Source organism: Carassius carassius, chromosome 18 (assembly GCF_963082965.1).
Source record: "Carassius carassius chromosome 18, fCarCar2.1, whole genome shotgun sequence".
NCBI classification, from domain to species: domain Eukaryota; kingdom Metazoa; phylum Chordata; class Actinopteri; order Cypriniformes; family Cyprinidae; genus Carassius; species Carassius carassius.
In genome coordinates this window covers 5,528,046-5,541,066 of record NC_081772.1, presented here as the reverse complement: position 1 = coordinate 5,541,066, position 13,021 = coordinate 5,528,046, and the positions used below count along the sequence as shown (strand labels likewise).

At 35.8% G+C, this 13,021-nt stretch overlaps 1 protein-coding gene across 5 annotated transcripts in view; it reads right to left on the bottom strand.

The window, feature by feature from the left end:
- Window positions 1–2,146: 2,146 nt before the first annotated feature.
- Window positions 2,147–13,021, bottom strand: part of LOC132092193 (discoidin, CUB and LCCL domain-containing protein 1-like) — a 30,174-nt gene continuing 19,299 nt past the window's right edge. For 2 of the 5 annotated variants that reach the window (XM_059498325.1, XM_059498321.1), the window contains exons 7-15: window positions 12,906–12,946; window positions 10,223–10,411; window positions 8,084–8,205; window positions 7,401–7,557; window positions 7,225–7,320; window positions 6,455–6,539; window positions 5,674–5,720; window positions 4,723–4,875; window positions 2,147–2,817 (exon numbers count right to left, since the gene is read on the bottom strand). In XM_059498325.1, the coding sequence (XP_059354308.1) occupies window positions 2,258–2,817; window positions 4,723–4,875; window positions 5,674–5,720; window positions 6,455–6,539; window positions 7,225–7,320; window positions 7,401–7,557; window positions 8,084–8,205; window positions 10,223–10,411; window positions 12,906–12,946 (1,450 nt within the window). In that variant the 3' untranslated portion in view covers window positions 2,147–2,257. The remainder of the gene's footprint in view (window positions 2,818–4,722; window positions 4,876–5,673; window positions 5,721–6,454; window positions 6,540–7,224; window positions 7,321–7,400; window positions 7,558–8,083; window positions 8,206–10,222; window positions 10,412–12,905; window positions 12,947–13,021) is intronic. The other 3 variants (XM_059498323.1, XM_059498322.1, XM_059498324.1) reach the window with 3 other exon arrangements.

The window sequence follows — 13,021 nt, the reverse complement described above, 5'->3', positions numbered from 1 at the left end:
TCATAACTAACAGCCCACTGAAAGTCCCACTTCCCACAAAGACCTGAATACAAAATGCAAAGTTGTATTGCGAGCCCTTTAAGTTTATGACAGCCTCTTCTCAGTGCTAATATTTGATAACGCATAATCGATAACAAAGCTGCCCGCGCAGATGAATAAGATTTTATAATATAATACTGTTTGTTTGTTATTATACTGTTACTAAACTGTCTGCATGCCTTACGTCTTAATATAGGCCTATATATTTACCATATTTTATACCTGTTATTCCTTCCTGTATGATTGCATTTGCACATACACCAGAATCGGATACACATGGACTCATAATAACATTTGTTGCAGTCGGTCAGGCCTGGGATTCACTACTGTGCTTTAATGTTACATACTTTGGGTGTGAAATGTGATGCAGGGCGCCTGAACGGTAGATTTAAACAGCAGGGCCACCATCAGCTGCTGCCCCATAACTAACACTCCAATGTTACATTCCTGATCACTGTCCCACAGGGACACCTCATGTGTGACATCCAGCTTTCACCAAATACTTACGTAATAATGACGAATACTCACTTTTTTAGAAGACATTTGCATTTTTTAAAGCAAAGCACCCATCACAGGACAGGTTGAACTACTGGTGCCTTTAATCAGGGTTTAGACAAGCACAAACACAGCACTGAGATTCTCAGTGGCGAAGCACTTGAACACACCAGCATGACCAGATCCTCTTGGGCATTTCAAACATTAACCATCAGTCCCCAAGCACATCCCCCAAAACATTTCACAGAAATTAAGACCAGTCAGTAATCTTTAACAGGGATTGTCCCTTAAACAGCAGCAACTAAGAGGTCTTCTGGATTCTTAAAGGGACAGTTCACCTGAAAATGAAAATACCTTCATCGTTAACTCTAATCCATTATGACTCTCTCTCTCTTTAGGGAACACAAAGAAATGTAGAAATTTCAAAAATGACCATTTTTAAATTTTGTTTATAATTTCTTCTCATGTTCCACAGAAGTCAGTCAGTCATATGAGTTTGGAATTAAATGAAAATGAAAAACAACAATTGTTGAGTGAACTATCCCTTTAAATAATCATTGATAGCGAAAAGTAACATCTCTTTTTGTTTTTTAACTAAATATACATTTCAGAACAGTACATACATATGTATACTCCTATAGACAGTCCAAATAAAGACATTATGAAATAAGCCATTTTAGTCTGTTATTGCTTTAAACAGCCAGTTTTCACATGGAACAAGGCGAGTCCAAAACAACAAAGTGAACACAACAATACTCAGCATGGAAGAAAGATCAAAACCTTTGAGATACAACAATGCAACTGCATACAGCAAAAATAAGAGATGAAGAATTATCCAAACGCCTGAATCTAATGTAAGAATATGACCCTTACACCCAATATACACTTGGAAAAGAGCAGCACGTCAAACCAGATAATTTCTAGATCATCATTTTGCTTGCATTATGGAATTGAGCAAATTTTGTTGCATCGACACACAGCTTGCTTCCAGCTTAGATGTGTTAGGCTACTTAAATTTTTTTTATTTAATTTCATGTGCTTTGATTGGTGAAGAGACATGAACGTGGAATGGTTCTAGGTCACATTTTAGGAGACAGATTCTGTGTTACTGCAGTTCTCCTACTGAGCTTCTGGTCCGCTTGCTGTAATATCTTATTTTCTGCCTGTGGACCTCCTTTTTCAAGGATTTTCTTTGTATTGTTCAAATGTTGGTAGCATATGCAAATGTAAAAAATGTATACTCTTTCTCCATGTTACCTGCACCCAAATATACTAGTTTCTGTCATCAGAAGTCATCATATGACACAAAACATCACCTGGCTGTCAATAGTATTTTGGTGACAAATAAATAGGAAATTAACATTGAACATTTACATAACCAACATTTTAAAAATGCAAAGATGGTTGATAATCAGTGAAATTGTCCTTTAAGGATATCTGAAGCAGAGTCTGAAAAGACGGAGATTATGGTCACATTGTAGAACACATGAAACTCTGGCTCGCATTCACTGTTTGTGTCCGATTAGGGAATGAATGCATTCGTCCCCTTCAACTTTCTGCAAATTGCATAAAAAAAAAACTTTTTTTTTTTTTAGATCTTAGATGTAGACAAAGTACATCATATATACAAAAAAAGTTGTCCCTCATTCACAAATAAGTTAAGTAGTCTGGAGGTGATTTTGTTGAGTCAGGTAAATCAGGCAACATCACAGTATGGTTCTTCTCAGCTTCCTTCTGAGCTGCTGCCCTCTGGGTCTGGCCTGAGTCCGGAGAAAGGCAGTCTGACGCAGTCTCTGGGAGTGGAATAGCACTCTTGAACCTGGGATTTAATCTGGGGTCTCTGGTACTCCGAGCAATTCCCATTCTGCATGGTGGGCTTCTGGATATTAGGGCTGTCGTAGGTGTCTTCTGGGTAATTCCCCCTTTCCGTTTTGATTTGGGCCACCTGGTAGCCCCCAGCCAGCCCTCCGATCACATTCCTACAGTTACTGCCCTCCACCGCTCGAAACGACGGGCTTTTGTTTAGTACAACGCCTGGGACGCTGTAGCTGGGATCCGGAAGGAAGGGATCTTTGCGGAAGGCGTGGCGCTCGATGATGGGCGTGGCGTATTCTGGCTCCTGATTGGTAAGTGGCAGGGCGTACTGGATGCCCGTCTGCAGGTGGTCGTAGTGAGAAGTTGCCTTGATGTCCTTGTCTTTGGCCTCGGTGTCCATGGGTCTGAACGTCGAGCCTTTTCGGGACACAGTGTCTGTGCCGAGCATGAGAGGCTGCTGGTACTCAGCTGAAGAAAGAGAAAACGGAAATCGTTAGAAACTTAGTAAGAGTTATTGTAAAATGCGATAATTTTTACATTCAGGGTTATTTTAGTATTAAATATATACTATTGTAGTATTTATTTATTTTTTGAATGTGATTTTATTTTTATATTTTCCGTAAAAAAATTTATTTAGGTTTTTAGCAATTTTGTTGTATATGCTTTTGTCATTTTTCTTCTAATATATACATATATATATATATATATATATATATATATATATTTATTTATTATTTTTTTCTCTATATAGCTTCATATGATAATTTAGCTTTAATTTTTATTTCAGTTAGTTTAGTGGGCAAAATTTCTAATTTTCATTAAGGTTTTTTAAGCTTAAGATTTAATTATTAAGTAATTAAGATTAAGATCTAATTATTTATTTTCTGTTATTTCAGCTCTATTTTAATTACAATCTAAAATCTATTTCTAATTTTTAATAGTTTCAGTCAGGGCTAATCATAAAAAAATATATCTAAATTAAAAAACTTTAACTAAATGAAAAATGAGAAATATCGCAACTAGCTAAAATAATATAAGTTTAGGTAATGAAATTTTTCCTGACAGGCTAAAAGACAAATGACTAACATTTTTGGTAATAAAAAACTAAATTTGGACAAATAAATTATTACAGCATGAATTAAATCAATGAAAAAGTTTCAGTATATGTTCAAAGGGGCTCCAAGTCAAGCACCAGGCTTGACGTCTTGCACAAACCTTGAATCATCAACAATTACAGCCCTGGAGGAGCATAGGGGGAAAAGTGCAAATTAAATTTTAGCAGGCGTTTTTATCTGGCAAGGATTCAGGCTGTTACAACTGTTTGTAAAAGGTTATTTTCCTTCTTCAGCTCACTGGAGGGCAATAAATTGCCTTACAAGTTGAACCCCTATATCAGACAATAAAAAATAAAAAAACTTCAGTTGCAGCAACAAAAATGAAATGCTCTTGTTTTAAATCCATATTTCCACATGAACACAAATTCTTAAAGGAATACTCCACCCCAAAATGAACATTTTGTTATTAATCACTTACCCTCATGTCTTTCCAAACATGTAAAAGCTTTGTTTGTCTTCGGAACACAATTTAAGATATTTTAGATGAAAACCGGGAGGCTTGTGACGGTCTCATAGACTGCAAAGTAAGTTACACTGTCAAGGTCCAGAAAAATTATTTGTATGTGAATAAAACAAAAATAACGACTTTATTCAACAATTCAATTGTCAATAGTCTCCTCTGTGTCTCTCCACATCACTCAAACTGTCTACGCTCTTCTAGGTCAGCCACGCCACAAGGATGCGCTGTTCCTACATTTATTTATCATCTCATTTGAAAGAAAACAGCATATCCTTATTTTTGTTTTCCTTGCTTTCAAAAATATTCTCGTCGCTTCATAACTTTACGGTTGAATCACTGATGGCAGATGGACTATTCTGACAACGTCAGAAGACAACAACAGACCCGGAAGAGAAGACAATGCTGAATAAAGTCGTAATTTTTGTTATTTTTGGACCAAAATGTATTTTTGATGCTTCAACAATTTCTAACTGACCCTCTGATGTCACATGGACTACTTTGATGATGTTTTTCTTACCTTTCTGGAAATGGACAGTATACCGTGCACACAGCTTCAATGGAGGGACTGAGAGCTCTCTGACTAAATCTAAAATATCTTAAATTGTGTGCCAAAGATAAACGGAGGTCTTACGGGTTTTGAACGACATAAGGGTGAGTTATTAATGACATAATTTTAATATTTGGGTGAACTAACCCTTTAAAATACTATAGTTTTTTTAGCAGCCTCCTCAACACAGGGTAGCAAAATCCTTGCAGCTGGATGGGACACTGTGTAAATATTAAATCAGTCAACATTACCTGCCATTGCACTGGTTACCAGGTCCAGCTTCTGGATGGGGTCTTTCTCAGAGCTGTACTTGATGGTGAACTCTGTGGACTGGTGCCTGGCAAACGGCTGTTTTATCTGTCCCCAACAGCCTGCAGACAATAACCTTTCAACTGTCAGCCATTCTGTGAAAGATGGTTTTATCTCTGTGTGAGTTGAGCAACTACGTATATTTGGAAGAAGAGGTATGTCATGAAGACAAAAAATATTTTGTGAAGACTATGAAGGTAACAAAAGACATTCAGATCATCCAGATATGGTGAAGTCGTGATTTATTCATCCACAGTGTGCATTAATAATTTTATGTCATTCCAGAAGCACGTTTTGATGAAAGCAAAGAAAAAGTTCAGCCAAAAATGACAACTTTGCTGCTATTTACTCACTCTTAAATCTGTAGGATTCATTTCATCGATGGAACACAAAACAATACATGTATTAAAATGTTCAAGCAGCTCTTTTTCCAACAATGAAATAAATGGAGAACAGTGGCGCCAAAAACAAAAGCATCCTAAAAGCAACCCATATGCTACATTCTTCAAGTTATTCGATAGCTTTTATATGAAAACAAAACAAAAATTAAGTAATTATTCATAAATAACAACAACAAAGTCTGTTTCATTTACAAAGCTATCAGTTGGCATCAGAAGGACAAATTTTCAAAAAACAGCAGCTTAAATACTTTTCCAAACAATCTTCTTTTTTTTTTAAGAGAGAATTTATAGCATGTATATATGGTGATCTTTTTTAGGCACCACTACTCCCCATATATTCTTGTTGAAGGAAAAAGTGCAGTTTGAACATTTTTGTAAACATCTTGCTTTGTGTTCCACTGAAGAAATGATAACATCTTTGGTGTTTATAACTGGTTTTGTGGATTATTCCTTGAAATGTTCTGGCCAGTTCAGTTAAAACTAATGTTTTACCTGTATGTGTCTCCGCAGAGCCATATGTGTTCTCCTTTGTCTTCTTACTGTGGGACAATGAAAAACATCAACCTCAGAGACACAGGTGGCAAAGTCTAGGGTCTCTGACAATCCTCATCAGTCTTGAACAACAGAAGATGCCTAACAATTCCCTTGAAACACCTCCATAAGAGGTTTCCATTCATTTATCCTCATTTCCCCCCGTCCCTGAGCTCTCTCTCTCTCTCTCAGAGGACTAAAGCAGCTGGCACATCTCCTGACACTGACCTTTGACCCTCAACACAGCCCTCAATCTCTCCATTCTTTATGAATTTAAACACCACTGCAATGTGAGGAATCACAACAGGCCACACAGGGTTTGCTCTTTTATTGACACCGGTGGCTGTGATATCTATTAGGGCAGGCTGGGAATCACTGGTGCATGTACATATGCAATGCTGAGACTGTCTGCTGTGTTTGATAACAGGGCTAGAAACAGATGGTAGCTGAACTGAGATAAACCTGCTGTGCTCTAATTGCTAACCTATCAGACTCTACCTCCCTCTCACGTCAGACACAACATGGAGAATACAGACAAAATAGTCTTAACTTTCATCCTTTCTTCTTAATAGTCAACATGAAATCAAAACGGACCTATTTACTTTGCTGACACACGTTGAAGGTTAGGCAATCATAACAGAGGACTTTTACATCTCAAAGGGGTATGGTAGCAAAAATACTTCTGGGAAAATCTAATTTAATATGCCACTTAAAAAAGAAAAACATAATAAATTTGACTTACTTGTATAGCGTTTTAACCACGCAGATTGCCACCAGAAGCAAGACCACAAGCAGAATGGTGGGTACAATTATTACGACCAGATTAACTGAAAATAAAAGAAAAATACAAGATATTTTCTTCATGATGAGGAAGAAAAACAAAGAAATATTTGTGTACATTGTCTCACATTTTTTAACCATGACATTTTAGAGATGACAAAGATAACAATATAATAATATAAAAACATATATTTCTATAAAGGAAATCAATTAAAATGTGTATTAAGATAATAATAAAATACTGCACAAATATAACAATTAAGGTCAGGTAAATAAGTGTCATTTAAGTGTCATTGATGCATTACTACATTTCATAGTAATATTTTGAATTACATTACATATTTATATTTTTTGCTTTTCAATTTTGGTCTACTTTTTACTTTGCGATTAATAATAATTATAAAAATAATAATTATTATTATATAGTTTTGATTACGTTTAGTTCTAATTATTCCAGTACTTCAACTTAATGACAAATGTTAACTGACATAAAATAAGCAATTAATTTTTTTTTATATATTTTACTTCAGCTGTTAATTTTAAGTATTTCACTTTTTATGGTTATAGTTAATAACAGTAAACCCCTGAGGAAGACAACAAGTAACAAAATGTAGAGAACATTTTTTTAAGTTGAAATTTGAATAAGGTTAGGAGAAATATATTTGTCCAGTACATCTGTAACATAATCTGTAATAATTAATGAGTGATGAGCTTGTATTCTGAAAATCATACCAAGATCAGCCTGAGAGGCCACTGGTTTGGTCATGTCATTGTGAATGGGCTGTGTAGGCTGGGCCTCCTGTGTTACCAGAGATGATGAATTCACTGCTTGGGGAGAAACAGTAGTTTAGTGAACAGTTTGAATGAGAAAAATGGGGGTTTAAAGCCTGTGTGTGTCAGAAATGCACCTGGGATGGGTTTAACATAAGGACAGCCCAGTAGCTGCACTCTCATAGCGATTATCCGGTGCCACTGTTGAGGTACGACTCGAATGCTTCGTGCTACGATGGAGGGATGGAAAGTGTTGCGTGTTTGGTGGAGGCTATCAGTATTTCCTTCAAAGATCTGAGGTAAAACAGATGAATGATGCACAGACACTTAAAGAATTTTTATTACTTACTCTTATTAAACATCTCTGGTCTTATTGCGTGTGATTGATCAGTGCCATTATTGAAATTTTTTTTTTTCATAAACTCAAAGAAAATTTTTGATGCCATTTGGCAAGGTAAAAACAAAATAAATCTCTCTCTCTAGAATATATTATTATGTCCTACTGTTGGCCAGGGAAAAACTTTGTACACCAAAAATAACATTTATAACAATTCAATAAAGAAAGAAATAATAAAATTCTCTCTCTCTCTCTCTCTCTCTCTCTCTCTCTATATATATATATATATATATATATATATATATATATATATATATATATATTATTATTATTATTATTATTACAATTACAATACTATAATATCATGAATATTATTACATTATTTTATTTTACTCCAAAATACTCCATATATAGTGGATGCTACGTGCCATTTCTGGGTTGTGTTGAACATGAGTATGTAGTGATATAAAGACAAAGTCTTACCATATCATCAGAGTTATTATACTGGACAAATGTTCGCCAGCGACTCTTCTCTTTGTACTGGATCTTGTATTTCATTACAAAATATCCGAAGCCTGCAATAGTCAAGCCTGTGGTCAGAATACCTATGAAAGAGGAGGTTTATTTCAATGTTTAGTCACACAACATTTAGTCTCAAAGGCTTATGAGGTCATTCTCCTGAGGACAGTGATGCAAACGCTCAGCAAGCTGAGGAATGTGACAGCATGTAGACTAGACTTCAGAGTGCGTCTGGCCTCATTCAGCTCCTGAACACATTCCTGAGGGAAACACTCAAGTGACATGTTCCCAGCAGACACAGAAAGACCCAGAGGCCTTATATTACTTTCCAACATGAACTACATCATGGCATGAGGACACCACCATGATCAAAGAAGCAATTCAAAGTGTGAAGCTGTGAGATTGAAGTGTGATGACTTGAAAGTTGAGGTAGGAAGTTACTCATCATCAAATTGAGGATACTATTTAAAGAAAGTCAGGAAAGCTAAAGAATCAAAGCACTATTTTTTTATTTAAAAGACATTGGCGTCCCTTTTTTGTGGCTGAAGATGAATACACTGATAACTAAACAAGCAGTTAAGGTAAATTATAAAATACATAATTGTGGTTCTGACTGGATGAGTCATGCATAACCCCATAGTTCTCACACCTACTATGTGGAAATTACTGCTGGGATAGCACTCAGACAACCAACGCTGGTGAGAAGCAAGGTAATTATAGTTCAGCATTTTTACATTTGTTTTATTTTAATATCGGTTTCAAATTTATTTATTTTTAAATATTTATATTTTTTAAAATTAGCTATAATATTCAGTTTAGTTTTTAGTAGTTTCATTAATAATTTAGTTAGATTGTCAAAATGAAGCGTGCAAGCCATATTCATATTCGAAAGCACATGATAAATGTGTGTTGTGATATTTAATATGAAAATAAATATCATCTGTGTCAGATGTCTTCTATCTTATTTAACCACAATCATGCTATTGTAACTGACGTGTCTTGCTTTCTTTCACACGAACAACCGCGCATAAATCTTAACTGGGGCTAATGAAACTCAATAACGGCAGAGCCTCAATAGTGGAATATTATTCAAGTTCAAGTCATTTGCGTTGCAAGATGAATCACTGACTTCAATTGAAAATACACATGATCCTTCAGAAATCATTCTAATATGCTGATTTGCTGCTGCTAAAAAATAAGTGAAAAAAAATGAATAAAAATCTTACTGACCCAAACTTTTCAACAACACAGTGATTTTACTTTGTTTAAGGGTGATTCTAATATAACACTAACACTAGTTTCTTTCAGCTCGTTGCTTTGATTTACCCCTACTCTCTACAGCAATGAATAAAAAAAAAAAACATGAATTTTTCATGCATGTTGACAAAAGCTTTCTCAGAGAAAAATGCAAAGTGGCGACCCCCATGGATAAAGAAATGCTTTTTCTCTAGTTTTATTTAGCCTTGCAAATTTTTATGTGATCACCACAACAATAACAGAGCTTCCTCTTTGAGACGAGCCGGTTTCACTCAGGGTCATTGTGTCCAAAAGCACAGATACCCTCTAGCAGACAAGGTGAGCATTCTCCTTCTCCTTGAGCTGTATGAAATTAACTCAGTTGTGCTGTCTACACACAGTCATGCTCAAAATAAATGCATGTCCGGTGTGTTCCTAAATTTAAATGTGCTTTTGTAAGAGGGTTTGTATGTGTGATGAATGGACACAGAGAGGGCCTTTCTGTGTTTTTATGCAATACCAGGAACTGTTTTGCAGATACCAGTTAGCGGTCAGGGAGGGGTGGACGCTCATGTGCTCCAAGTGTGTAATGCTCAGCACTCAGAACTGGTCATGAGAAAGACCTTTTATGAGGATGATTACACCCTCTAGGACCAACTTTGGGTCTTTCTGCCATGTTTGCGTGTTTGTTTTGATATAATACATTACATTTCTCCCTTAAGTACAGAAAAACTACTATGGGAAAGCCAACTCTACACACTGAGATATAAAAAAGGGGAAACTGGCAAAGCCAGGTGACCCAGAGACGAACAATCAGAATAAACAAACATATAAATGTGATCAGGTTATGAAGGCTAATGGTATTACCTGTCATCCTCCTCTTTTCTCCGAGGTCAATCTGGAGCCATTTTGGATGGTTGTTGTTAAGGTCATCAGAGACACCTGGTTGGGTGCTGTTAGAAAACCAGTCGACTTCAGACCCGTCAGTGGAGATATTGTGTGATGACAAGCTTGTAGCAGTGCTCACAGGTTGAAGAACAGTCTGTTGACTGCAATCTGTAAAAGATAAGACTCTGTGGTCAGAAATACATTTAAAATGAAACCTTTACACTACAATTTATATGTTTGGGGACTGCAAGATTTTTGTCAAAAAAAAGAAAACTTTTATTCAACAAGGATGCATTCAATTGACCAAAAGTGACAGTAAAGACAAGAAAATTGTTAAAAAAAAAATTCAAATAAATGCTGTTCTTTTGAACTTTATCAAAAATCCAGAAAAATGATTCACACAAATATTTAGCAGCACAACTGTTTTTAACATTGCATCAAATCAGCATATAATTTCTGAAGGATCATGTGACACTGAAGACCAAAGTAATGATGCTGAAAATTCAGCTTTGCCATCAGAGAAATACATTAAATTTTAAAATACATTAAATTACAAAACTGGCATTTTAAATTGTAATATTACTACACAAAATGACTGCATTTTTTATTAAATAAATGCAGCCTTGTTAAGCATGAGAGACTTCTTTCAAAAACATATACACATCTTTTGAATGGTAGTGTAAGTGTCAGATATCTTGCGATTCGTGCCACACATGCAACTACGTTGACTAGGGCTGCACGATGTGCCGTTTAAGCATCGATATCGCGATGTACGAATCCACGATAGTCACATCGCAGGATGTGCGATGTAGGCTGTCGTAGTTGATCCGTTATTCATTAACTGTATGGGCCAGCTGCTCCCCGGCCCTTGACGAATGTGATTCGTGCATTAATTGCAAAGTTTAACCATCATAGAGTGAAAGTTTATCATTTACATGTGTTTTTAAGTCCTGTCAGTTTAACAGGGCAGAGAGAGAGAGAGCGCGCGCGAGAGAGAGAGATAGCACGAGAGAGATCGAGAGAGCACGAGAGAAAGCGCACAAGAGAGAGACAGAGGGAGAGAGAGCGATCGAGCCCCGGCCGCACGCTCACTGTCTTCAAACAACAGGAGCGCTTTCTTGCTCTCTCTCCCTCGCGCATATTAATCAATTGACACGATGGTGTCGATGTTTAAATAATTTAAAATGAGAATGTAAGTGTGCTCATCCCATTTTTGTTTGTAAGAAAATATTAGATTAGATTTCATATATATCGCAGAAAAATAAAATATCGCAATGTCATTTTTTCCCAATATCGTGCAGCCCTAACGGAGACAATTAATTAATTCCAAATTCACCAACAACAACAAAAAAAACTTCAAAAGAGAGTAATGTTAGTTCTACTCATGTCTAGTGCTTGGCATAATAGAACACACATGTGGAGCAAAAACACAGTTACGTATACACTGACTCAACTGGAAGCCCTGAGCTCTTAAAATACCCAACCGTGTGTACAGTTAAATGGAAACGTATGTGCTATGAACACAATATTACAATAAAAGATGAGAGGAAAGACCCCCACTTTCTTTAAAGAGAGAAAAACAGGGCCAATACATCCTGTTGTTTAGTCCCGAATTGGCTAACACCATCACATTCCACACATTGAGCATATGTCGGCAGAGGAAACTCTTGAAGAGGACAATCTCAGCATGAGGTCAGAAAATATTCCAAGATGATTTTCTGCATACTCATGAGTACAGCAAGCTTTTTTTTTTTTTAAAGCTTTCAATATTACTTAGAAATATCAAGTAGTATTGAATATTTATTAATTTCACATCATGTTTCTTTGTTTTATTTATTTATTTCTAAATAAGAAAACTGTTAATTTACATTTTTAAACAGGATAAAAAAAATAAAAAATAAAAAACTGGACTTCACTGTAAATATATTTGAATATTTAGTAAAACATAAAACTTCATAAATTGCATCTTAATACCTTGTGTCACATACTGTTTTTTGAATGTTAGAATCTAGTTAGGGGGTTGACATACATACATATACATATATACATATATATATATACACACACACACACACACACATTATTTGCATTTATATAACTCAATAATAATCATACATTAAACACAAAAACCTTGAAATGATTTCATCCTATTGTATTTTTATTTTCTCAAACTTTATTGTTTACTACTTTGAGTCAAATTCAGGTATTTGTGAGTCATTGTCCATTTAGCATCCTGCACAACCGTGGAAAGTAAACCTTTTGGAGCAAGTGTTGGCACATGTACATGTTTGGCAACCGCCGTGAGAGTTTGATTCATCAGCATTCATCAGCACAGGTAAATAATACCGGTCTGTGCCAGAATCAAACAGCCGAAGAAAAACTAATTCACACGCCTTCCATTCACCTTGATAAAGAGCAAACAGGGCTTCCTTTATACGAACTGTTGGGGCGGCACAAAGTGATTAAGCTACTTCCTTTTTTGCAGAGATGCAAATATACCAGTCAAACAAAACCGTAACACACAGTGGCAGCAGGAATAACAGCAGGTGACAAAAACTAATCATGTCAACATGGTTCAAGAAATAATAGGATTAATCCTACTAATCCCCAATATGTGTACTCGATTTACATCACCATTTAACCATAAAACAAAAGTACTTACCCTTTGTCACAAATGTGAAGAGGGTTTCAGACAACGAGCCACTGAAAGACATGAAAAAACAACGATATCAGTGAGCATTGAGCGTTTTAGACACAAAAGATCATTATTACAGTGAT